The sequence below is a fragment of the Lampris incognitus genome, chromosome 14, assembly GCF_029633865.1.
Source record: "Lampris incognitus isolate fLamInc1 chromosome 14, fLamInc1.hap2, whole genome shotgun sequence".
Taxonomy (NCBI): Eukaryota; Metazoa; Chordata; class Actinopteri; order Lampriformes; family Lampridae; genus Lampris; species Lampris incognitus.
The window spans coordinates 18,921,620-18,949,320 of record NC_079224.1 but is presented as its reverse complement, the minus strand read 5'-3'; the positions used below and the strand labels follow the sequence as shown (position 1 = coordinate 18,949,320).

Sequence of the window (27,701 nt, the reverse complement as noted above, 5' to 3'; positions counted from 1 at the left end):
TAGAATTATAAAGGATGATACTGTATCTTGGTGTAGTAATTTGATTGCAATATTACAGGGAGATGACCAACATCCCAAACCCAAAATTAATATCTTAGGATAATGGTTTTAAAACATTGGCTTCTTCCTAGGAAAAAAAAGAAAGAAAAACAACTACAAGAATCAGAATTGGGATTCAATGAGGAGTAGATTCAAATGAAAGCTGGAATCATAAAATCCAAAACGATACCCAACCATATAGGACAAGAAATAAATTCTACAATGAGCATGACAAAAGTCTAGTTTCAATGAACCATTTTATTGTGAGAGAAACAGAAGATGATGATCAAGATGAAAACAATGAAGCGATGACTCAAAAGTGAACCAATGAGGGGGAAAAAAAACCTTACAAAATAATCTGTGAGCACAGCGGAAACTCAAGTGTTGTAGAACTTTGGTATTAAATCAAGAATCAAGATGGAAGTAATTCTTTGATTACGCGTGAGAAACGAATTCCTGTGAAGGGGGCACAGACGGACAGACACCCATCTAAAGCATTACACACACACACACACACACACACACACGTGTCCCCTGACAGAATTCTTACCAAAGGGGGGAGAGGGACATTACTGAGCTGAGAGAATATTGGGAGGGGGGGTGGGGGGTGGGACACCAGGTGGATACAATGGGTAAATATGCAACATTTCAAAACCAAATACTGACAAAAGGTAACTACAAAAATATCACAATACCAACATTTTCAGAGAAAGGTTGAGAAGAGTAGGCGAAACAAATTCATATCAAAAGGACATTGCACCGAAACTCCCATCATGAGCATCAAACTCATCAGCACAAACATCTTAAAATGCTTATGTCAGCGACGAGAAATAATTCAATACGCCTGTAGGAGCAGCAAGCTTATGACTGGGAAAAGGAAAAGTCCTTGGAAGCACTCTCATTAAATAATGCAGGCCTCTCCAATATGGCATCAAGACTTTAGAAAGAGAGAAAGACCAAAAAAGAAACTGAATAAAGCATGGGAGGCTTCGTTGGACATACTGTCCCAGAGATGGGAGCCAAAGAGCCTTCCCATGCTTCATCTCTTTGTGCTTCACAAGGCTATTCATTTGACCCCATGAGGTTCCACAAATATGGTCTTGAGCCTTTATTACACCTAATAAGAGTGAGCAAATGTAAAAGATAATACTAGAACTTGTAAATTCCAAGGTTATTACTATGAGTAAAAAATTGCTCTAAGCCTCCACAGGCAGTAAGGCATCAATGCCATGATGAGGTGCGTCGTGGTCCTTTTGCAGTGCTCCGGTAGTGTTTCAGTTAGGGCTGGCCCCAAATCTTCAGCATCAAACCATTGGCTGGGACACCTGTGATATTAGGAAGGTATCGTTTCACATTTCCTCCAGAATAAAAACACAATGACTTCTCATGAAACAGTTGGCTTTAACAATGAGATGTTTTTTGGCTGCTAGAAGCAGAATAGACGCTCAGGAAACATCTAAATAAGGATCAAGTTATATTGTAATTGTCCGGAAAAAAAAAATCTGAATTTGCAAGTGTTCAAATAAGCTGTAAATTAATTCAAAATAGTTTTTTGACAGACTTCCAGTAAATGTAAAGTTCAAAGGGTTCATAAAACACTGATGATTTTTCAGAATCTGTAAAGTGAGAATCGGGCCAGCCCTAGTGTCACTCAAACCTGTATGGCTAGCCTTGCAAAGTGCTCTCGACTTCTAAACCAACTACCATGGGATGGATTCTCCCCAGCAAAAAAAGTTATTGCCATGGTAATAAATGTTGCAGCACTGTGTGCACCCTCTCAACTTAGGCACTGAGGTGAAGAGCAGTTTAGAGAATCTAGGAAGGTAAACGCCACACATCCTGTCTTTCACTGGTATCATACTAGAGTGAACTAGGCTGGGTCAAACGCTGTATGTGAATCAAGTACAGCACAGTGTGTCTTCGACACTGTCCAGACTCAACCCATTACCCCAACGAGAATTAATTCATTAAAAAAAAAAAAAAATGGCACTCTACCCATTTACTGTAAGTAGATGAATTGAAACAACGAAAGGGATACCCTTGCAACTGTGTACAATCAAGAATGAATTTTGTGTTGAGGTCTCTCCCTATGGGTGAGATTGTAGAACTGCAGCCCCTAATGTGCTTAAAATTCTTTGCATGCTGGCTAAACACTAACAGTCTAAAAGAATAAGGATCACAAAACATGTATGACCCATAAACATTAAAAATATACAACTGAGGGCTTATTGCCAAAAGAATAATCTATCATACTATACTCACTAACAATGGTTTTAGCTCCACTCCAAGTAAAATAGTAAGCTGAAACTGAAATATTTTATTTGGCAAAAAATAAAATGACACGGGGGGGGGGGGGGGTATGGAAATGGCACACACTTTCTGTATTCTAAGATGAAAATTGTATCACAGATGCCAAAAACTATCTGCAATTTGGGGTGCAAGTACTGTTCACAATTGCAAACATATTCCTTTACGTAAAACACATAAGAAACTATTCTATGTATAATGAATGACCACAAAAAAAAAACAAAAAAAAAAAACAAAACAAAAAAACAAAAACAAAATGTGTCTATATAATGGCACAAGCAAATTGGAAAAAGAAGAATATAACCTTGACAATAACCCAGCATTTGATGAGTCAAGAAACACCAGCTAGAATTAAACCGAGCCTTTATATTAAAGATACCTCTCTGTGTCCACTTTAAAGCATATTGTTTGTTTGAAAAGATTGGAGTACTCTGGAAATATACCATGTACAAAATATCTCTCCATAAAAACAACACTCACAAAAGGCACTTGATTCAGTATGAAAAGAAATGAGAATCACAGTCCTTTCTACTACCAGAAACTGCCTGCATAGCAACAATACAAGGACAAAATCTTTTCAGACTTTTGTGTAGTATCACAAAAGCAACTTCAGACAAAAAAAAAAGTTCTTTTTTTTTGGTTTTAAAATAAGCACTTCACCAAATGGTAAAACTCTGTCTGTTGGTTTGAAAATAAAGACCAGAGTTCATTCCTCTTTGCGTGTTTCTCCCCAGTGTCAACAACGCATGATGCTCTGCTGACCATTTCTGTCTGGCGGTGGGGGGTGTGGGGGTGTGTGTTACTGAAACACAGTGCTCCTGGGATATGGAGTGTGTTGCTGACTGCACTCAGAAAGCAGCCAGTCGCCAGGAAATAAGAGCAGAGCGGAGCTTACTTGGAAGGTTTCCACAGTGAGACTCCAGGGTGTATCCCTTGGGGCAGAGGCAAGAAGGGCGCGTGTGGAAGTTCTGCCCGAGTCTAAGAGATGTGACTAATGGGCAGAGAGAGATGGGGAGAAAGGTGGAGCGCGCAAGTGGTGGCAGTGATGTAGTCTCCTGCTACCTGCCCCTCAGGTTCTGCAGAACTCCATAGACCTCCTCCTCTTTGCTTAGTCCCTCAAAGAAAGGCAGCAGGTCCAGGAGCTCTGTGTCATTCATGTCGTCAAACCAGGACTGGACTGGGACCTGAGAAGAAAAACAGCCACCAGTTAGACCTGCCCTCAGTTACATTTCATTTTCAGCATTTGCACAAATCTTTTGCTTTTGAAAGATTGCTAAAAAGCAATCATAGAAAACAAATGAAGACTTGAACATGCAGAAAACAGTCAACATAATCATCAATTCTTGATGTCAAGCACACAAGCCTCTTGATACTGTAGTGGGAACTCACAGCATTTTCTGGGTGGAAAATGTAAGAGGCAGGTGAATTGTCAACAATGATGACGTTGTTGAGCTCTCGACCCAGCCGGCTGAGGTCTTTGACATAGTTCCCTCTGTGAAAGACGCAGGACTCTCGGAAGAGCCTAGCGCGGAACACCCCCCACTGGTCCAGAAGGTCTGCCACAGGATCAGCATACTGTCCAGGCCACACATTAACAGGGACAAACACACAATTGGTATACAGGCAAAAGAGATGTCCTGGGTTATTTTTGCATAGTGAAGGCCAAAAACAATATTCATTTTAATGTTGTAAATTTTAAATACCTATCTTGGAACCCATCTCTCTAATCTCATGTTTAAGCAGAATGGCAACAACTTGACAAAACTAAAGGGTTAGACTACTGTGCTTGAGGAAGCAAAACAGGTTTAGACTTCATTGTTCACCTAAAAGGGAAGATGCCTTGAAAGCTTCCAATCTACATCAAGACTACCACCACTGACAGCTAGCTTCTAGGTCACATGATAGCTTTTTTTGGTACTATTGAAATACTGCATTCTTAATGTAGTTATTACTCTTACCTAATTCAATACACTTACCCATATACTACTGGCTAACATTCAAAAGACACAGATGAAACAGGAAATGTGACAAGTTAGAGAAGCAAAAACAGAAGACAATGACAGACCATTATAAGGGAACAGAAAATTGCAATCATAGTTCCATGGCCATCACTAGTTAATGGCCAACATCAATGCCAAACCAGAAAGCAAGGAGGGGCACTGAACAAACCTTGGCAAGACTAGCTGTGAAGAGCACACATTCAAATAACTCGCCCATCTTCTGCAGAAACTCATCAACATGGGGTCTTTTTAGAACATACACCTGTGAGGGGCAAAATGATGTAATCTAGATTAGGATAGAAATACAACAGAGGTACAATCCTAAATAAAAAAAATATATAAAAAAACAGACCAACAAAAACTGAAATGTGAATTCAGCACAAAACGGCACATACAACAGTCTATGCAGTGGGTTGGTATGACAATAACATGAGAAGTTTGAGTTTTTTTTTTTTAAACAATCCCATCCTCACCTTGGTGACATCAATATTGAAGAAAAAGCATTCTCACTCACAGATCTGATGCTGTGCTCCTCTTGCTTTGTCACTTGCCCAGTGGCTGCCACCCAGTGCAAGTAATCATGAATAGGCCAACTAGGACACACACAGCCTATCCTGGATTACTTGAACAGGGTCACTGCTGTTATTGTAAGGATCATCGCACAGGAACACAGTTGTACTTTTGTCCCAATTAAAAAGATATTCATCCAAAATGTATCTTATGTTAAATACCTGGTGAACGGTGCCATCAATCTCCACTGGAACTATGAAATCAGCATTGCTGATGGGCTGTAAGAAGAACACAACAAAATGACATGTTGGTATCGGGTACAGTGTTGGTGTGATACCACAGCCGCACAACAGAGGTCCCACTAGCACCACTTAATCTCATTGATCGAGGAGAGTGACAATCTTGGGTACAAAAGAAAAATCTATTTTCCGCCAAAACAAATCCTTTCTCCCTGCCCTCCTTACCCGCTGAACCTTTCTAGCAATCCAACACTCTAGCCAACAAGATGGCAGCATTCAGACAGGAAATAGGCCTGGGCTGGAGGCAATAATGAAGTAAGAAGGAAGAAAGAAAGCCACATTATTTTGTCATTGTACAGCTTACAATGAAATTTGTTTTCTTCATTTAACTCAACCTATTGCACGGGAGCAGTGGGCAGCTGTGATACAGCGCCCGGGGACCAACTCCAGTTCTTTCTCCATTGCCTTGGTCAGGGGCATAGCCAGGAGTATTAACCCTAACATGCATGTCTTTTTGATGGTGGGAGGAAACCGGAGCACCGGGAGGAAACCCACGCAGACACAGGGAGAACATGTAAACTCCCCACAGAAAGGACCTGGGATGGCCCGGGGTTCGAACCCACGACTTTCTTGCTTTGAGGCAACAGTGCTAACCACTGGGCAACCGATATGTGATAGTAGGGAAGTAGAAGAGAAGAAAGGGGAGGAAAAGGAGAAAAGCAGACAAGGGGCAGGACCAACAGCCACCCTAGCTCTATCACCGAGTCTGTTAGCCAACAATAATGACAACATTTGTTGGACTGAGAAAATAACATTAAATGCTGGTGATAACGCCCCATTTTTAATTTCCGTTTCAGTTTTAGTACATACAGGATTATTTATTCTATTAGATGCATATCCAAGCTCAATTGTCAGCAGAACTAGGGTTTAGTGAAATCAAACTCTTGACTAAATCTTTTGATGCAAACATTTTCAGCCCAGTACACAAACAGTTGATGACTGTGCTAAACAGAGCAGGCCATTAAGAGGGAAATTGGGCTTGTTGGCACAGCCTTTGCCTTTCCTTTTTTACCTTGAATGAGCTGTGCACGAGGGTTTCATCCAAGTCGATCACAACACACTTCTTGCCATAGTCAGATATGTTCATCTCAGGTAAGAGGTATTTGGCTGGAGGCTGCAGGGGCAACAGAGTAGATAATGTCAGATGCGTCGAGACAGGCTGAGAACATGACAGTGAGAAAGAGAGCATAGGAATGACAGAGAGCATGCGAGACAGAGGAAAAAAGATGTGGATAATTCAATGTGCAAGACTGAGCAGACAAGCCAACACCATGTTAGAGGGCTTGTCATAGAGAATGTTATCGGAGAGAAAGCCATATACTGGGCCTCATGCTAGAACATTCTCTGAATTTCCTCTAAAATTTGTTCTTGCAAGAAGTATGTGAGAGAAATCAATGTCATGTTTCATGAAACATTCTTATACATACTGCTGGAGTTTGTTCTTGCACGTGGGCCCTGAATGTAGAATGCCACTTCACAGAAAGTTGAATCAGTTCATCTGGACATGTTTATTGGGACAGAAACGTTTCATCACTCATCTAAGTGACCCTTTCAGTCTCAACTGACTGCAGGTATCTCCACCCTTGTAAACAATACTGTAACGTGCATGGATAAGTAGACACGTTGGCCGCTGGCTGATGGGTTGGACCCTTTAGTTGAGTAGTTAGCGATGTCTCCCGCGGTGCGGGCGATACAGGTTCGCGTCCCGGCCGCGGCAGTTCCTGTGGTTGCCTCCCCGAATTCGCTACATTGGTGTCAGAAGTGGGATGGTGAGACCGTAAGGCGATTGGAAGCGTATGTGCCCAGAGGCGTGAAGGAGCTGATATGCTTAGGCGCGGGGACGCGTTTCCCGAAGGAGGGGGGTAGTGTAACGTGCATGGATAAGTAGACACGTTGGCTGCTGGCTGACTGGGTCTGACCCTTTAGTCGAGTGGTCAGCAATGTCTCCCGCAGTGTGGGCGATACGGGTTTGCGTCCTGGCCGCGGCAGTTCCTGTGGTTGCCCCTTGAATTCGCTACAATAGTCATGGACGACACAACTCACAAAGAATAATTAAAATAATATACCACATAACATTATTTAAAAACATACAAATATTATTTACTGTAATTACAACTACGAGCCGCTGGGGGCAATGTAACGATCTGAAGCGAACCATGTTAGCTAGCTATGGGAGACTAATTGAGAATGTCCAAACACGTTAACACGTTATTAAGTTATTTTACAAAGAGAACAAAAATCAATAGGGCTGAAGAGAACGAAAATGAAGACTCACGTCAGGACGATGACGTGTCTCTCACAGAGACAGGCAACATCTCAGAGCAATCTCTGCGAGAAGTGGGCAGTGCAGAGATGGAGCCTCCACAGCTTCAGCAGCGAGAAGCAGGCAATGCCGTGGTGTTGCAACCTGCAGCTCGAGATCCTATTCTTGGTGTAGGAAACTGTTTGCATTTCGTGGAGAACGCCCCCTACCAACCTATTCTGTTACTCCTAGCAACAGGAGGTAGAAGATTTCGAAAAGAATGGTATGTTACCTACCCGTGGCTTGAACACAGCGCCGCCCCTGATCGAGCATTCTGTGACTCGTGCCGCGCATTTGAGCATTGCTGGCCACAGCCAAGAAGAAACGTTTCGAACGGTAGGATTTGGAAATTGGAAGGCGTTGGAAAAATTCGGCGACCATCAAAAATGCAATGCACACATTTCTGCAGCTACGAAGCTGACCGCTTACATGAATTCGTTAAAAACTGGCAGCGTTGCTTCCCAAATCAGTACAGAACATAGCAAGCATGTGGATGAAAACTGACAGTACCTGAAAAAAGTGTGCGAGTCTTTGCTGTTCTGATGTCGCACTGGAATCGGTCTGCATGGCCATGATGAAGCAGAGGGCTCCTCCAATCGGGGCAATTTTTTTTTAAGAGCTGAATCAGCTGATGGAACTAAGCGCGAGTGTCTGTCCTCTCGTCAAGCGTTTTTTTCCAAAAACCGGGAGAGGTCCTATAGTTATGTGCATTGCACACACCAGAGTGAATTAATCTCCGCAATGCTAACCAGATCAAAAGTGATATCATACTGTACAGTTTTTAAGTAATAATGCAAATACCATAAAGCTGCGTTGTGGAATCTTTAGTGAAACATTTGCATGACGATAACCGTACGACTGCTAGTGTATCTGCTTGCCATGGCGTACTAATGCGCCTCTCACGCCGCTACTTCCGGGCTCAACGTGAGCAAAGAACGTCTCACATATACGACACTTTAACCTAGAGCGCCCCCTTGTGACCACACTAAACATTAAAACTAACACCAGGAACTTTACTAAAACATGTTACAAAGCATGGGCACTACAACCCTCCTTTCCTTACTTTTTTTTTTAACAATAAATATTAACCAGTCCAATTCAAACTTTTCTTGCATTATACCTTTTAGTCAGTTCACTTTAAAGTCAGTAAGGTATGACGGGGGTCTTCTGTTTACCCTGACTGGGTATCTCTGAACAGGTGATTGTGGCCCAGGGGGCTTAGGGGCTAAGGGCTCTGGGGTTTGGTCAGGGTGGATTTCCGCCTAGTCCATGTCTTTCAAACCACATTGCTGAGAGTGGTGATTTTCAGCCGCCGGGAGGATCTTGAAGTGGGATGAGTTTCTGGTGATGACATTGTCATTGTGTTCGGTTGTCACCATGGAGCCTTTGATAGCGATGACCCTGTATGGGTGGGGATTGCATAGCTTCCAACGTGGGCAGCGCGTATGGTCTTTTCAAGGGTACGCATGAAGCGTTCAGCCTCAGCATTAGCCTGAGGCCACATTGGAGTTATCTTCCTATGCCTGAAACCCAAGTATGTAGCGAAGTCTGCATATTCCGAGCTTTGGAAGGGTGGGCCGTTGTCAGTTTTGACCTCCAGTGGAATTCCCAGTGTAGAGAATAGTTTGTCGAGTTTAGGGATTGTGGCTCTGGCTGACGTGGACTGCTGAATCTCTACCTCTGGATACCTGGAGTATTCATCTATGACCACCAAAAGGTAATCACCAGAAAGGAATGGACCACAGAAGTCGACAACAACTTTTCCCCATGGTGACGATGGTAGCTCAGACATGCAGAGGGGTTCTTGCGTGTGATTAGGCACAACAGCCTGGCATGGGATGCAGCCAGCTATCATGGGTTCTACTTGTCTGTCAATGCCAGGGAACCAGACTTTCTCTCTGATCAACTTCTTGGTTTTGACCACCCCCTGATGGCCTCCGTGTGCCAGTGACAAGGCCCTGATTTGTAATGAATGAGGGACAACGATCCTCGTGCCTCGTAGCACAGTGTCATCTGTAGCAGTCACAGTTAGTTCATCTTTGATTTTCTTGAATGACATTAGAGCAGCAAAATCCACTCCATCAGCAACATCTTGTTTTTCGAACAGTGACTCCCATGAGCCTTCTTTGATGGGTTGAATGACTTCGCAGAGTGGGGTCAGTTTTGGTCGCCTCTTGAATTTCACGCAGTGTCATTGCCTTGGGGACAGCATTTGCTGTAACAAAGTTGACATATTCTTTCACTTGTCTTTCATTGTCTGAAATGTCATGAGAGACAAGTGATACTCATGCAGGGTGGCGTGACATATAGTCTGCCGGGTTGTCCTTACCAGACTTGTAGTGGACTGTGTAGTTGTAAGGCTGCAGACACAGACTCCAGCGTTCTATATGAGCAGGTGGCTTGGATTTGGGGTTGTTGAAAATCCATTCCAACGGTTTGTGATCACTGATAAGTGTCAAGGATGCTCCGTAAAGGTATATGTGAAAATGTTCACAGCCCCACATAATCGCAAGTGCTTCCCATTCTGTTTGTGAGTATTTTTGTTCAATGGGGGACAGCGCTCTACTTGCATAGCTTATTACTCTAGCTGGTCCATTTGGGCCATTCCTTTGAGCCAACACAGCCCCAACACCTACTGGACTTGAGTCAACTACCAGTTCAGTTAGTCTGTGTGGGTCAAAGTAGGTCATCCCCGCATCACTTGTTAGACTTCGTTTCATCTCATCGAGAGACCTCTGGTGCTTTTCCACCCAGGTCAAACGAACAATCTTTTTTTGTAAGTTCTCTCAGAGGTTGGGTTATTGTGGCAAAATCCTTGATGAAACGGGCACTGTAATTTGCCATGCCCAGAAGACTGTGGACCTCACTGGCATTAGTCAGAGCAGCAGCGTCGTGAAGCGCCTGAACCTTCTTGGGATCCGGAGAGAATCCTCCATCTGAGAATATATCCAAAGAAGTCCAGAGTGGTTTGTGCATATGAGCATTTGGCCTTGTTGAGAGTTAGGTTCTTCTCCCTCAGTTGCTGAAACGTTTCTCCAAGAGCTTGATCATGGGCAGCTCTTGTTTTCCCAAACACTAATATATCATCACTTAGGTTGATTACTCCTGGGATGCCATCCAGGGCTTGTTGAATGGCATTTTGGAACACCTCTGCAGCCGATGAAACTCCAAAGCTCAGTCTTTTGTAACGTCGCAGCCCTACATGGGTGGAGAATGTTGTGATATATCGAGAGGATGGCTCTAGTTCTAGCTGATAATATCCACGGTTCAAATCTAGCTTTGAGAAGAACCTGGCTCCATTGAGTGATTGTATGACATCACCTACTGTAGGTGTGAGATGTCGTTCCCATTCGATGGCCTGATTTGGTATCCTCATGTCCACACAAATGCACACTGCTTCCGGGTCTTTTGGTTTTGGAACAGGAACGATTGGAGAGACCCAGGGAGTGGGACCATCCACCATCTCTATGATGTCAAGGTCCTCTAGACGTTGCAGTTCAGCCTCAATTCGCTTCCTTACATGAAAAGGTACTCTTCTGTGAGGTTGTGTGACGGCAGGGACATCTCTCTTTATGTGCAACTTGACTTGAAAGTCATTCAGTTTTCCTATCCCCTGAAACAGGTCAGCATACTCAGTGAGGAGATCATCCACTGCCCTCACTTCTGTCTGGTTTGAAGTTCTTGTGGGCTGTATTGGCTGTTGTGGAGATGTGTGAAGAGCATTGGTGATTTTGATTAGTCCCAGTTGACTGGCAGTGTCATAACCCAGTAGACTGCCATTACTTCCTTGTAGCACATGGAATGTTGCATTTGTGAAGCACGATTTGGATTCGACCAGTGAGGTGAATATTTATAGGGCATGCAGTGGTGTGCGTGAACCATAAGGAAATATGGGAACCATGCATTTGGTGAGTGAGGGCGTCTGTCTCAGTCTCTGGTAAGTTGTTTCATCGATTATATTTACAGTTGCCCCTGTATCAAGCATCACTTTTATATTGTAGTCACTAATCTTTATCTTTGCATGTGGGAGATTTGCTTTTGATTGGGAGACTGTGTACAGATACTCATCAGAAGATTCTGTGCCTGCGTTGCTTATTTCTTGAGATGTGATGCCACTGTTTCCACTGGTGTGTACATAATGCACTTCATGTCGACCTCTAATGCCCTCTTGTGGCCGCTTACAGCGACAGCATTTTGCGAAATGTCCTTGTTTTCCACACGCGCTGCATGTTTCCCCCCATGCCGGGCACGGCATTTCTTCACGGTGGGGAAAGATACCAGAGCAGTTGTAGCATCTTTTTTTACAGCTCCCCTCCTCACATCTACTGCCAGAACATCTTCCCTTAGATTACTTTGAGCTGCACTTTGTTGTGTTTGTTCCATTCCCAATGCTTGAATCTCCGCAAGTGCAATGGTTCTACTGAGTGAGAGGAGTTCGGTCAACGTCATCTTTTGATTTCTGTAGCGCGTGACACCGCAGTTTATTACATGTGCACGTTTGAATGATCATAGTTTTGATCGCTCTTTCAACATCAGGAAAGTCGCAAGTTGCTGCTAATTGCTGCAGACTGGTGTGGTAGGAGTCGAGTGTTTCCCCTGCTAGTTGGTTGGCTTGTCTGAATTTGTAGGTCTCATAGACTATGTTGATTTTAGGGGAGAAGTACTCAGTTTGTCTTTTGCTCATTTATAGTCCTTTGCTTCCCCGGTGTCAGTGAGTGTATCAAAGATGTCCTGTACACCTTCCCCTGCATAATGTAGAAGCATCGCACGTTTTCTTGTGTCATCCTTTACATCCAGAGCAACTATTAAGTTTTCAAAGCGTTGTAGCCACTTCTTCCAACGGACAGCTGAGTTCTGTTCGTCTCTTATATTAAAGGCAGGGAACGACGGCAATGCAGCAGCCATGTTAGTGGAAAAAAATTTGAATCCTCGTCGCCAGTGAAAAGTTTTGAAATAATAACTCGAATACCATGAAGCTGCGTTTTGGAATCTTTAAACATTTGCATAACGACAACGGTACATCTGCTAGTGTATCTGCTAGCCATGGCATACTAACAATCCTCTCTCACTCCACTACTTCAGCGTGAACCAAGAACATCTCATATATATGACTTTAACATAGAGCGCCCCCTTGTGACCAGAATAAACATTAAAACTAACATCAGAAACATCACTAAAAATGTTACAAAGCATGGACATTACACACACAACGTGTGCGAGATGTGGGCATTTTTGCCGTGATGGGCAGAACGTGGGAGCCAAGATGGCAGTGGTCTAAGGAGGTGGATATGAACTCCATCAGACAAACTTGAGGTTTTGTAGTATGACAACCTGAATATTTGTATTTTTAGTTGATGGAATGAACACATAAGTGATGGATTATCTTTGCAATTGGTACCGGGCATAGTTATCAGTGGAGTCCATGGAGTTGAATGTACCAGGTATGGAAAAAATGGTGATTAATAACTCAGAGGGCACTGTCGATATCTATTCCGTCTCACCTGCCGACTCTCCCTTCAAACCTGTCACCAAAAGGAAGAAGTGAGGCGGTAACAGTAATGATCACAGTAATAACGGCAGTGCAGACATCTTGGCAGCAATCCAGGTGCTCTCTAACAAATATGACGAGACGTTCCGCAAGATTTCAGCGATTGAAATGACAATAGATGCAATTTCTAAACGCGTTGAGAAACTGTCCTCTATAGTGGAACAACTTGTGGTGGATTTTAACAGACATAAAGAAATTCTGAAGCACACGGAGTCAGAGATTGAAGATTCGAAGAAAAAAAAACGCATCTTAAGGGCAGGAGTTGCTGAATGTAAATACTACAGTTGGAGATGGGCTTTGAAACTACATGGACTGAAAGAGGAAACCAACGAAGATGTTAGAAAAATGGTGATTGATGTTGTTGGAAATGTTGCTCCCGGGCTTCAAGAATATCTGGAGGAGGTGTTTGACATTGCCTATCGTCTTGGCCCAAGAAGAAAGGATGGATCCCACAGGTCTATCATTATCTTGTTTGCACTCCGCCGTCTCCATAATGCTGTGTGGAAGAGCGCCAAAGCCTGCAAGTTTTTGCGGGATAACACACTGCAGCTCACTGAGGCACTGAGTCCTGAGGACCGAGGCGCAAGAGAGAAGCTCTGATCCCTTGTTAAAAAAGCAAGAGAGGAAGGGAAAAAAGCTTCCTTCCATGGCCCTTTTGCTCTGATCGATGGAAAAAAAATTGACCACTTGGTCATTTAATGAATTTTCATACAATCCATGCACTTCTTAGGTTCGCACGCTTGGTGGATTGCAATGCTCACATTTTAATAACTCTGTTGAGCAATTCCCATTACTCTCTTGACCGGAGAATTAATTAAAGTGCGACTACTGAAAACATTGTTTAAACTCCAAACTGTGGACTTTGGTTGGCTGCAGAGCAGGCCGTCCTCCACATCAAGAAATACCCGGTAAAGAAAATTGAGTTGTATTATATCATCTTCATGATACTATATTTCTATACATCTACATCTACTATATTTCTATACATGCTACATTTCTTCACAAGGGTTAGTCAAGTTAAATTGCCATATATTGTATACTGTATTAAGTCACTGTATTTATTCACCATATCCTACTGGTTGTCTCTTACTCCCTCTTTCAAAGGAGACTAAAACACCTTAAAGTTCTAGTTACCTGTTTATGTGAGAGCTTGTAATTTTTTTTTATTGTTATTAGTTTTAGTTTTTAAAAAAAATATTTATTTAATGGACTTTAAGTTAAATTCTCTATCAGTTATGTCATTGAATGTCAGGGGTATACGTGATGCAATGAAGAGGAAAGCCACCTTTTTATTTTGTAAAAAAAGTGAGGCCGACTTAATACTTCTTCAGGAAACACATTCATGTGAGTCAGATGTAAAATTTTGGAAGGGGCAGTGGGGAAATGGAATTCACTGTAGTCATGGTACCAATGACTGCTGGAGTCTCAATCTTCCTGCTTAGATTTAAAGGGGATATTCTTGAGGTGGTTCCTTCAAACAATGGCAGATGGATTGCAATCACACTTAAAACAAGATAATTCAATTTTCATTGTGTGTAATATTTATGGTCACAACTCTCATTCCTCCAACAAGGTGCTTTTTTGTGGGATAATTTCTAAACTCAATGAACTCATATAAATATTCAAACTCTTAGTGGGGACTTAAATGAATGTGCTGATGATGTGAGGGATAGGGTTCCTCCAAAAATTTGTCAAGATTTTCAAAGAAGTAGTCTTGTTTTGAAACTGTGTTCTGATCTCTCTCTGACTGATGCGTGGTGCTTTTTAAATCCTGATATACAGGATTTTACTTGGTCTAATAATAACTTTTCCTCTCGGTCCAGAATTGACCTATTTTTAATCTCATCATCTGTTCTTCATCTTATAAAATATGTCTCTCATTCTTCTGCTCCGTTGTCAGATCATAAGCAAATTATTTTAAAGCTTGGTGGCCTACAGGCTACTCCAAAATTAAGAGGCAACTGGAAACTCAACAACGCCCTTCTTAAAGACAGCCCCTTTAATGAGAGTGTTAAAAAGTTGGCTAATGAAATATTTATTGATAACACAAATTGTGAATATAAACAAAAATTGGAGTATTTTAAGTACATGATTAGAGGTGTTGCTATAAAGAGAAGTAGAGTTAAAAGCCCTTAAAAGTAAAACAGAGTCTAACTTATTAAACAGAATAAATGTCCTCTTATCTAAGACTAGCATATTGACTGAAGAGGAACTGGAATTGAAGGAGATTCAACTAAAAACAGATCAAATTCATTTGGATTTGGCCAAGGGTGCATTTATAAGATCCAGAGCCAAATGGCTAGGAGGGAGAGACAAACTCTAGCTACTGTTTTGCTCTTGGAAAAAAAGAAATGGCAAAACAATGTCACTAGCTGCTCTTAATATTAATGGAACTCAAGTGTACAGACATTCACTGTCATGCGCATATTCTAAATCTGCGTTGTTGATGTGTGTCAGTGTTCCGGCAGTCAGACACATGTTGACAAATGTGTCTTCGCTCCACACCTCTATCGAAGGGTCAGCTAAACGTCATGCCGTTTTTGAGTCCATGCAGCGGGACGGAATTTTTGGCCAAGCTAAAATGTTGAAATTTCTCAGCGACACCAGATGGAGCTGCCATGCCGAAGCACTCAAAGGGATTCTAGATAATTTTGAGGCAATTGTGAATGACATTGCGGAGCTCCGAAATGACGTGCACAGGAATAGTGACTCAGGAACTGGACTGATGCAGGAGCAACTTATCCAGCAGAGAATAGTGAACATTTACTTGTCTAAATCGCAAGATGGCGCTGGCAACATCTGTACCACCTGCTCTCCAGCGCAACACATGTACTACGTTGTATGCACTGCCTCAACATGATTGGCTACATTGCTTGCTTTATATTGTATCACAATCGAAGAAATAGATGGCAGGGGGCCATTCAAAATGTTTTTAGGTTCTAAACTTTAACTTAGAACTAGGGTGTATAAGGAGTTATGTGTGGAACACAAAGACATGTCTGCTCTTATCATTTCTATTTCTGTCTGAAACATTGGCAATGTTCTGCAACGTTCCTAATCTTGTTGTGCAAAGGGGCGTTTAGGCCTACGTTTTTTAAAAGCGAACCTCGATATGCATAATTTTGCAGCAAAGTTTAAAAAACAAAACAAAATGTAAATATGTTTAAGTTTTGTCACTTATTTAAAATAAAAATTTGACATTGAAACCGCACGTTTTGTTTATTGCACACTAGTTGTACTTTTTACTTTCATACAATTACGAGATTAAAAAAATCTTTGCCCCCCCACCCACCAATTTTGGGACCCAAATGTCGCCCATGAACAGTGGTAATATGATCAGTTTCATATGTAAATTGCTGTGAGCATTAACTAGAGTTTCAATGGCCATGTGTACTATTTACAGAGGATTTGGGAATGTTTGCAATCACAGCATTGTAAGATGGTGTCAAAAGTAATCTTAGCCCCCCCCATTTTGCCTATGAAACCAATTGTTTATAAAGGTGGGGATACCTGCAGTCAGATGAGAGCGAAGAGGTCCAGATGAACTGATTCAACTTTCTGAGGTTTTCTTACCTGGATTATTGAGCATGCATAAAGACATTTTGAATGTCACTTGTTTGTAAATTGAACATGCACACTAGCAAAATTTTAGTCAACATAAAGAAAACAAAAAGATCATTTAAGGGCAGCTGATTTTGAGCATCATGTGCAAAACAGAAAAAAAAAACAAATATGAGGAACAGATGACCAGGAGCTGCCTTGTCATCCTTCCACAAAAAGAATCCTAAAACATCACAAACTTTACAGGTTCAGAAACCCAAACAAACTTCCCAATGAAGGTTTTTAAAACTGCACTAATTCTTGATTGATGAGCAAAGTATATTCTAAGAACTAGCAAAAATTGTCAATCAAAATAAATATTTATTTCAAAATAAATATCAAAATAATCTATACATGATTTATATGTAGGCTTATTATACTTATATTAATTTAGATCTGCACTTGTTTATTTTTATTTTTCTCCAAAACCAAAGCTAGTCTGTCTGATCTTTATACACATGATTATGGAGTTTAACTCATCTAACAACGTGGTTAAGCAACACGATTGCTGTGTGTGTATCGACTGTGTGGGCTGGTTTGCAAGTCTGCACTGCTTCTAAATTTTAGTCTTACCAACTAACACGTTCCAAATAAGGGAAAACTGGTGACTCTTCCATAACAGATCAGTGCATATGAATGACTGTTGCACGGGGGCCGTTATTTTATTTTTTTAATGGATCTACAAGCCTCTGTAGTAGAACTTCAAAGTAAACAGTTAACAGTACAGGACCTTCTCCAGCTACTGCAGACTAACCCAAAAAAATGTTATGGGGCCTTTAATCCCCTCAGATTTCTGTCTAATCGGTGGGGATTAAATGAACCATTTTCACACATTCTCATAGACAGGAGCCATGCAAAGGTTAGCTGCTGGTGGAAAAACAGCCCCCGTTTCAGGGACAATTGCTCAAATCTAACAATAACAGGTTTAGAAGGGCAAAACATTTCTAACTCACTTGGGAGATTAGATTGCTGTTATTGGTTGAGAGCTAACTTATCCTATCCTTAGTAGTAAAAACACCGCTGTATTTAAAACCTCAAAGGTTTTTAAAAAAACAACTTTGAGGTTATGGGGAGTCATATCAAAGATATGGGGAGTCTAGGATATTGATACTGATGTGTTACTAGACTGGTGTTTTGGCTGAGGAGTTACTAGATAACCAGCTCACATCTAATTCCTTAATTGACTAACTGGATTGGTTAGTTCCATCTCTTCAATGAGAATGTAGACTCAAAGATTACAAAACATGGCTAGCTCTATCTCATGCTGAACAGTGCTACACTTTGAGCATTTTCCATTGACAATTGCAAGCGCAGGTAGGTAAACTGCTTTCATTTTTAGCTTGGAAGCATCTGTTGATCAGTTAGTTAAAAGGTTAATTTCATATTATGTTCAAAGGCATACAAACCACCAGGTATCACATGCAGGTCAGGCACTGAGGCACCATTTAAACCAAAAGTGTGCTACACGCCTTCCATACAGCCAATGCTGCCATGGGCTGAAAATGAGCTGCAGTAGGGTAGCAGTGCTAAAGAACTCTGAGGAGCACTGGAGCCCACACAGACAGGATGTGCCGGCACCAGCCCACTCAGCCTGCATGCAGAGGAAAAGAAAAAAAAAAAAGGGCAATACATACACTAGGGACAGGGATGACCTCGACCTGGTCACACTACAACATGAGAGAGATAGACACACGCACACGCACACACGCACGCACACACACACGCACGCCAAGACAAGGTGAGGGGACGAGAGGAAGGAGGACAAAAACACAAAAAAAAAAAGAAAAAAAAAGAGAAACACTATTCACACAAAGACTACTTGCAACAGAAGAAAACAGTTCAAATCATGTAGAGAGAAAAGAAAACCTCCTGAATTTTCATAGTTGGAAATTACATTCCCGAGTTGGGAAGCAGATTTAAAGTGCCATTTCAGAATTGGTAACGTGCAATGGTTTGTTTAGCTGTATTTTGAAAAGTAACCATTACACGTGTTTGTCCATGTGTGGACTGACCGACAATGGCTTCTCTTATGTCCCGTGAAGTAACAACTCACCTTGGGAGGTGCTCCATTCTCCTCAACAGGTGGCGGCAGGGAGCTGGTGGTGGTGTTGCTGGCCGGTGGCTCTACATTGTAGTTGCGGAAGCAGCAAAAGAACGTGCTGAAGATACTGCGACTCCTCTGCTTCTTTAGGCTAATGTTGGACTGTGATGCTGTCAGAACAAACAGTGCAGAGTGGAGAAGTTAATTTGACAAGCATAACCCTCACACTATAAAAGATAAACTTGGACTAAATTCAAGCTAACTAACATGACGCAGCATGAGCCAAACAACTGTCGCAGCTACCCTGACGATGTAAACAGGAAACCAGAAAGAGTGGCAGTCTTGTAAGGTGGGTTCAGCAATTCTCTTTGTCAAACAACACGTTTTGTGCTACACTGAATTAAGGGAATACAATCGAATTACATACAGGGGCTTCAGAAAGTATCAAACTTCACTGTCCCTTGATATGACATCCATCATTATCCAAACTGCTTATTCTGCTCTCAGGGTCGCGGGGATGCTTGAGCCTATCCCAGCAGTCATTGGGCGGCAGGTGGGGAGACACCCTGGACAGGCCACCAGGACGTCACAAGGCTCGCTCACACACACACACACACACACACACACACACACACACACACACACACACACACACACACACACACACACACACACACACCCCTAGGGACAATTTAGTATGGCCAATTCACCTGACCTACATGGCTTTGGACTGTGAGAGGAAACCGGAGGAAACCCACGCAGACACCCTTGATTTGACATTATAGAGAATTACTTCTTTTGGAGTGGAAAAATCCCATACAAATGTAATCTAATTTGAATTAAGTTTAGCAAAACTGCAAGAAAACAAGGCCAAATTAGATGTCTTCCGAACTGCACCACTATGAAAATCTGAAATTGTTTAATTTATGAGAATTCACTTTCTTCATATTTAAAGCTGTAACTGGGCCAGGTGAAGCCCACTCAATATCAGAGCAAGATCACACTAAACATGTTGGTAAGGCCCACCTGAAAGATTTTAAATCCGCCGGTTTTCAATAGCATGACTGCACAATAATATCACTAACTTTTATGGGGTCCCACAACAACTTGGCCCTGCAGTCATGAGAACCAAGGAACTGCCTGTTAAACGTCAAGATAAAATAAGCAGGAACAAGCTGGAAAAGGTCATAAAAAGACTGACAAAGCTTTGAACCTTCTCAGTAAAACCACAAAGTCCTCTGTAACAAAATGGGAAAAATGACTTAACCCAGACATTACCTAGACAAAGCCATCATACCAAACAGCTACCAAACAGCTAAAAGGAGCAATTGTCAGAGAAGTGACCAAAAATCAGCCGACAAGAGTTGTGGAGCTCACTGACTGAAATAGGAGAAACTATCCACAGATCAACAGTCTCTTAAGCATTTCCCAGATTTGGCATCCTTTGGGAGAGTGCAAGAGAGAAACTCCTTCAGAGAGGCCAACATCAACCCATGCACAGTTTGCTCGACGCCATGTGGCAACATCTAAGACCATGTAGAGGCTTTGTGATCTGATTATGTTTAAGTTGAACTCTTTGGTCTGAAAGCAAAGCAGTATGTTTAATGCAAATCAACCCCAGCTCAATACACATAACGCCCATCCCTACTGTCAAGAATGATGATAGCAACATCATGCTATATGGGGTTTCCTCTCAGCAGAAGGGACTGGGAAGCTCATTGCTACCAAGGGCATGACGGATAGAGCCAAATACAGACAAATCCTTGAGGAGACCTTGTTTTAGTCAGTAAGATCTGTGTTTAAGGCAAATATTAATTTCCTTACAGGACAATGACCAAAAGTACACAACAAAATCCATTAAGGAATGGTTTAAAAAGAAAGGATAATATTCTGGAATGGCCCAAACAAAACCCCAGACTTAAATCCCACTGAAAATCTGTAGCATGACCTGAAAATTGCTGTCCACCAATGGCTCCCCCATCTAATTTTGCAGAATTAAAACAAATCTGGATGGAGGATCAGGCAAAAAACCCCAAAATCTACTACTAATAACTATGTAAAGCCCATAAAGACAAAGCTGTGATAACTCACAGCTATAATTGCTGCCGAAGGGCCTATCTAGAAAATACTGACCCTGGGGGTTGAATAATTTTGTATGAGAAATCAGAGTCAATTTTGAAAAACATGTTCTTGAATTAAGATATCTTTTGCTTCACAAATGTGTTGAGTTAATAGTCATAGTGAAGGGAAAACATATCTAATTGCATTAAAAATAGGAGGTGAAACACAAACAAGATGTGAAAAACTTTATGGGGGCCGAACACTTTCTGTGGCCATTGTTGAGGGTCGATGTTGTTCGAGCTGGTGATCAGAAAATATTCTGTCAGCCTGACATCATCAGTAATACATAGCCTCAGTTCACAGAGCATTCTGCCCTGATTGCAACCCCCCTTCATTCCAGGACTACAGAGTGGGGCCTAAATCAGACACTGAGCTTTTATTAATAGTGACAAGTTGGAAGCTGCACGCTCCTCCCTACTCACTTTCATCTGCTATAGCTCCTGTCCCTTGATTGGTTTAGGCTCCTCCATTTTGAAAGCTTGCTCACATTTTTTTCTACCATATTTCAGTTGGCAGGTGAGTGAGTGAAGCAGCCTGGACATGCACATGGGGCGGGGAGGCCTAGACCCCTCACAGCCTATACAAGGCTGCATTCCTATCCCTCCCCTGCAAGCAGGAGATGCAACCCAACCGTGCCTCCCCTCGCTCCACCCCTCAGCACACAAATCCAGGAGACCTTCACAACTGGAGTCCAGCTAAGAGCAAACACCAACTCATTATGTCCTCTTTTTTAGGCACTTTGACACTGTACTTCCAACCCTGGGCAAATACCCTTTTGACATTAGTTACAGAGAAACATTGTGGTCTGAGGAAAAAAAAAGAAAAGAAAAGAAAAAAAAGGCAAGCCACAAAGCTGAACTGGTAAGCACTAGGAGCGGGGGTGGATGGGGGAACTGACTCAGTGCAAAATCACAACAGTTAGCCTTAATGAATTCAATATCACAGCATTTTCTCCCAAGTCGCAATGTTAAAGTACAACTAATTGACAGATGTTGTTAGGAGGATTTTTTTAAGGATTTCTACATTGTGAATATTTGAATATGAATTGTTTACATAGGGGAGCATACTCATGTCTTATATTTTCGTAATGAATGGGACTTAAAATAAATTCCTTATGTTGTAGAGCTGCATTTTCTTTGGGTTATTGTAGATAAGAAGGTTAGGACCCTTAAAAAAGCTAACACTGAAATGCAATATTAATAATATTTAAAATATTGCAATATGTATCAAATTGGAACTATTGTAGTAATATAGGCATGTACTGGCCAATCCCCAGCCCTAGTGAGTACAGCATTGTACCAATCTGTCAATACAATGTAAACAGTCCCATTGTAAGTGTTAGTCTTACTTCCAGCCCTGCTTTCATGGGTGATACTGCAAAAAAAAAAAAAAAAAACAATAACGTATTATGGAACATCTTTAATATTATGATTGATCTTATGTTGATGCTATACGTTAATCCTAGAGCTTGTTAAAACACTTGTCCATGCTGTAAAGCTATCTCACACACACACACATACACACACTGTGAAAAAGCAATGAGATGTTGTGGCTCCATGAAACTATCCTCAATCTCCCTTAATTTCCCTCTATCACCAGCTCCCAGGCAAATTAATCACCGCCTCTCTTGCTGGGGCCTGCTGTGCTTGTTATTTTTATCTAATCAGTGGCAGAAGCTACTTAAACCCAAGACAGGCAGAGATACCATCACTAACAACAATAGGGGTCCGTCAACAAGGAAATATTACTAAGCATCCAAAACGTACCAAAAGCTCTGACTAGACATTTTCCACTTGTGGCACAAGAAAGGTTGTGGCAAATCCTACTTCTTACTAGCCATACCATCATGCTGTAAGTGAAAACAGAGGGGAATGAAACAGGAAGGATACAAAATTCATGATGCCAAACGTTTCCTCATAAGACCACCATCTGACCCAATCCACTGGAAAGTACCAAACATCATGCAACATTGCAAAACCAGGCATACTCCAAAGCAATTAGTGAATATAATACAGGGCTTTTTGTTCAGAGATTAAGAACAGAAAAGAACCCTCAAGATTCAGATATATTGAGAATTCTAAAATAACCCCAGAGGGAAAATAATCAAAATTATGGCCTGCTGCTCTAAGGTTCTTTCTTTGGTCAGTAGGCAACCTTAAAAGATGATCCTGTTTGGAAATACAAAGCTGGCTTAAGTCTTAAAATAGCTAAAACAGCACGATGCAACTTCCTTTGATTAAAACCAGTCATCTTGTCATTTCAGCTGTGTATTTCTGTAAAACTGGGGCAGAGAGGCAGTTGTCAGCTTTGAATGACTCACGACTACAGCGGGTCCCTGTATCGATTGCAGCATTAAAGAACCTTGCTCAGGCATACGCACTCCTACACGTCAGGGCTGGGACTTAAACATAGTTCAAAACCTGGGTCAGAGGATGGCTGCAATACAGCCTGCTCTGACTAAAAAGTAGGTAGCGTAGAACCTTGTATGGCCTTCTTTTGTTCTCAGAATTTTAAAATAAGCTTCCCACAATTATCCTATTATACATTTCAAGGTTTCATTTATTGATTGAGCAATATGTCCTGAGTCACTCCTCTTGGTCCTTGATTCAAGTCGTCAATTACAATCAGCACGAGGCTATCAACTCCCTTTTTCTCTCCCTCTCCCTCGCTTTCTCACACACACATGTACGTGCACACACACAATTACAGAGTAGGTGTGACAACAACCACAGCAGGGGTCTGACCAGGGAAATATTATTCCAATGCCTAGTCTGGCTCTCTCTCTGGCAAAAAAGACTGTGTCCAGGGCTCATGGTTGGTTTTGTGGTTGTTGACACATTGTATAATTGTGTGCCTGTGCAAGATCTAGGATACTCTCCTCCTCTCTCACACAAGCTGGTCTTGTACAGCTTTGGCTGAGGGGCGGTCCAAGCATAGTGGGAGGCCTCATCACTCCCACACACTCTCAGCAGAGCTCTGCATCAAGCAGCGCTATCTTATGAGGGAGTGGAGTTGTGAAGTGTTCATATGCTGTGTGACATCCCCTCGCCAAACTTTGCTTACTTTAAAAAGATGCCTCAATGTCTGAAATTTCATTATCAGAAGTAGTAAAGTTAAGTAAAAAGTGGGCACATACTGTATGGTGCAAAATGAAAAATGAATATGCCTTTAATATTACAACCAAAAAGGTGCCTGATTCAACTTCTAGGGGGATATTAATTCAATGTGACCACCAAGGTTGTAATTTTATGCCGCCGTACAGAAAACATTTTTCAAAGAGCTTCCTGTGTCTAAATTACTGTGCAGGAATCATCATCGGAAGGGTAAAGGGTGATGTAATAGGAGCTCATTCAACTCAGAGATCAAATGAAGGTCCTAACCTACAAATCTGTGTGGAGTAGCTACTTTAAATAGCTGAGATCCCCCCTCAACCAGAGGAGTCTCCACAAAAACCCTCCAAATATCACACCATGATCCCAATACCACTGCCCTAACCAGCTCATAATCAACAGCAAGTGAAGGTTGTTTTTCCTGTTTTTTTTTTTTACTTTTTCCCTATATGTCTGCAAAAATAACAACCTTCATCTTTAATAGTAATTATCCTCAGCTGTGAGGTCAATGGTGCCCTGGCCAGCAGGCCGCTGTGTCTATATTTAGGCTGCTGCCTGGCAGCCTAGACAGTGTGAAAGACAGACACATGTTGGAAGACAACTAGCAGAGCTACTCACAGGGCAAAGGTGGTCAATTTCTGTCCAGACAATTTGGAGTCAGTTCAACCAATGGTAGCCTACCTTTAAATTCCACAGAAGCAGCTGTTGGGATGGGTACAAAGTAAAATACTTGCAAGGTCATCAACCTTCACACTATAAATCAAGCACACGAATACAGTCAAGCATGCAACAGAGGTCAAGTCATCTAGTTTGACAGTCATAGTGAACAGAAGGAGCAATTAGAACCTTAGACTTGGCCTAAGGTCTGTTCATACTAGTTACCCCATGAGTTCACAGTGGACATTCTGAAAGCAGAATGAGTAAAGTGTGAGAGACACATGCAAGAAAACAGACAATGCCATACAAATGTTGTAATCATGATAATTTTTAACTTGGCCCCAAGATAATTTTGCATGACTCATTTAAAAGGTAGAACTGTGGGAGAAGCGTTCAAAAACACACACAACCACATTTCAGACCATGCAACACTCTCTAACTCATACAATAACTGCACATTTAAACTAGTCTTCAGGCAGCAATAACAAACCAGTGTGTGTTGCTACATATCTCGCCCGTTTGTTAAAAACGTGGGACAATGCTGATACTATCTCTGAAAGCAATTCATACCACTTTTACTGTAACAAGATAAAAGTGCATTGGCATATTTCATGAATACACTCATGTATTTCTGTTGCCAAAATCTACTATCACACCCATGTAAATTTGTGTCACTGAGAATGCATAGCAGGTACTGGAGAGGAATACCTTGCTCCCCCATAGGAGGATTCATTGTTCTGGTGAAAGGACTTTGGTTCTCACATTACTAATGGTCTATCAAGTGTAGCTTAAGATGTGATACTGATACACATCCCCTGGGTTTGGGTGACCTGGAAATCTCCTAACACCAGCCAGAGCCAGAGGGTATGAATGGACATTGAGGGGGCATGGATGTGTGGGAGAGGTTTAACTGGAGTTTAAATTCCAATGCAGATCATGCTACATAGTTAAGGAAAAGGTTTGTAAAAAGAAACCTGATCAAATGCACATTAAGTAATTTTCTGTTTTATAAAAACTCTGAAAGGGGACAAGCATTCTCCAGGAAGTCCCATCAATCTTTAACTTATTCAACTACAGATTATTAACTGATCTTTCAAAAGAAAAAAGTGTATACGTTTTTCCTTGTCTGCAAAGGGGTTATTCTAGCATTTCATGAGAAACCATAGCCAGCTTGAGATAACGTCAGATAGATACAACACCAGCAACAGAGAAAATTCCACTTTGCAGATGTATTTATTGTATATAGCTAATATGACACACTATCCTGAGATGTGCATTCCTCAAACCATCCATTAAAAATAGCAACCTCTTCAGAGTATTTGCTCACAAGTCACACCAACAATCCATACATGCCTCTACAGATGGATACATTTGCTTTCCCTGTATGCTGGCTATATCCTCAATAAAATTTACTTGGGCTATTTCTGAGACCTGACTACTGCCCAGTTGAGACACCTTAAGTACATAGCCAGTCAAACAACTTCATCGAAATAAGTCGCCCACGCAAGGTACATTGTACAACGGTCAAATTTGGACGCCAACGCCGGATAACGGGTTGATGACATACAACCGCTGGGTGACAACGGGCAAAACTCAAGATCGTTGGTTCTCTATGTTTTGGTTAAGGGAGCCTACTAGCAGTAAACCAACTGTATATAATGCACAGTATCTAGAATAAACTTAATTGCGCACACCAAAGTTGGGCTGACTGATTATGTCTTAAGCAGGCCTTACTGCGGCCATCTCACACAGGCAACCAGTGTCATTAGCTAACAAACGTGAGCTAACGTTGGGAAAGTAGATAGCCATCAAGCTAACGTTTGTTATCCGTCTAGCTAACATTGGTTAACTTGACATTTTCGATTTTTCTTTACCTTTTTCCTGGTTAAAGGATATTATTTCCTCCTCTTTAGGATTGGAAACTTGGGTTATTATGGACATGTGGTCCATCTAGACTGATGCGTGATCCTTTTTTTTTCTGTTTCCCCGAATGTTTACTCCTACTGGCGAGCTTGCTTCGAAGGCGAGCTAACGCTAGCTAGCCGTCTAGGATGAAGAAAACCAGCTAGCCCACAAAGCCAGGCTAACGTCCGAGGCGAGGGGTTGTGGTAGAGGCGGTAGCCAGCCAGCTAGCACGTTTAAGAATGGAAACCAGTTAGGGGCTGTCATTTAGGGCTTTGTACAAAAAGCCACCGCTTGTTGATATCTGCCAACGGTTAACTTTTGTTGGCAACATCCAATAAAAACGCGTGGATTAAAAAAAAAATCCAACGATGTATTGCTAACTAGCCCAAGTTAGCTATATAAAGCTCCAATCCACAAAAATGTGACGCCGTGCCTGGAACAAGCCTTGGAAATCTTCAGAAGCCCGCTTGAGTGCAAATCTTGTCCAAATTTCCCTTACATACCAAAAGATGCAGGAAAAAAAATGCAAGATGTACAACGTTAATGTAAACGCTTTACAGTCGAAAGGTTTAAAACTGAGTCCAACATGGAGGCTTTATGTATTTTGAGATGCATCCGAAGCGGGGGCACTAAAAGTGGGAGGGGGCGGTTATGGATTCTCCCAGTAGAAACGCACCGCGCCTCATTGCTCAACCCGTGTAGCTGGAGGGACGCTGGGTTTTTTCATCGTCTACCACTACTAACATCTCTCTCAGCATTTACCAATAATATAAAAATCAACAAATACGTGTCACTTTCCACTTTTGGCTGAAAATATATGAAAACGTGTTAAACCATATCCGGCTAAGTCTACATCATCAGTCGAACTACCAGGCCAGCAGATTACCAAACTACCAACTACCCGCGAAGCAAACAGAAAAACAAATACTCCTCACTAGCTTTCGTTAACTGAGTCAATGTTTTTTAAAGATCTTTAGCGCCACCTGGTGTTCATGTAAGTGAAACGGTTAAAGTGTGGCACGTCAAAGCTTATTTATTCACGATGCAGGGTCTTTGTAATCGTTCTCTGCCGTGGGTCATGCCACAGTTTTAAGCAATTATCTATTTTAAACAATTATCTGATTTATTTTCATTTTATCTCATCTGCACAAATCCAGAACAAACTGACGAATTCTATTGTTGCATCTTGTATCTGTTGCCTGTCACAGCGAGCGAGTTTAGGTCTCTCTCTCTCTCTCTCTCTCTCTCTCTCTCTCTCTCTC

The 27,701-nt window shown here is 41.8% G+C and overlaps 1 protein-coding gene across 1 annotated transcript; it reads right to left on the bottom strand.

Moving 5' to 3' along the window:
- Positions 1–289: 289 nt before the first annotated feature.
- LOC130123618 (CTD small phosphatase-like protein) lies at positions 290–27,112 on the bottom strand. The gene is made up of 8 exons (XM_056292846.1): positions 26,409–27,112; positions 18,659–18,816; positions 18,240–18,272; positions 6,168–6,269; positions 5,078–5,134; positions 4,516–4,608; positions 3,736–3,921; positions 290–3,530 (listed from the first exon to the last, which is right to left on the bottom strand). Exons 1-8 carry the CDS (start codon positions 26,482–26,484, stop codon positions 3,405–3,407), a joined length of 831 nt encoding a protein of 276 aa, XP_056148821.1. The 5' UTR covers positions 26,485–27,112; the 3' UTR covers positions 290–3,404.
- Positions 27,113–27,701: the final 589 nt, after the last annotated feature.

Bases quoted from the DNA above. Each gene is read 5' to 3' on its own strand.
- LOC130123618 (XM_056292846.1), bottom strand. From the start codon at position 26,484: ATGGACCACATGTCCATAATAACCCAAGTTTCCAATCCTAAAGAGGAG. The intron at 5,135-6,167 runs GTAAAAAAGGAA...TTCTTCTTACAG, and splicing joins TCGTGCACAGCTCATTCAAG to CCCATCAGCAATGCTGATTT. The intron at 3,922-4,515 runs GTTTGTTCAGTG...TGGCCTGGACAG, and splicing joins TCACAGCTAGTCTTGCCAAG to TATGCTGATCCTGTGGCAGA.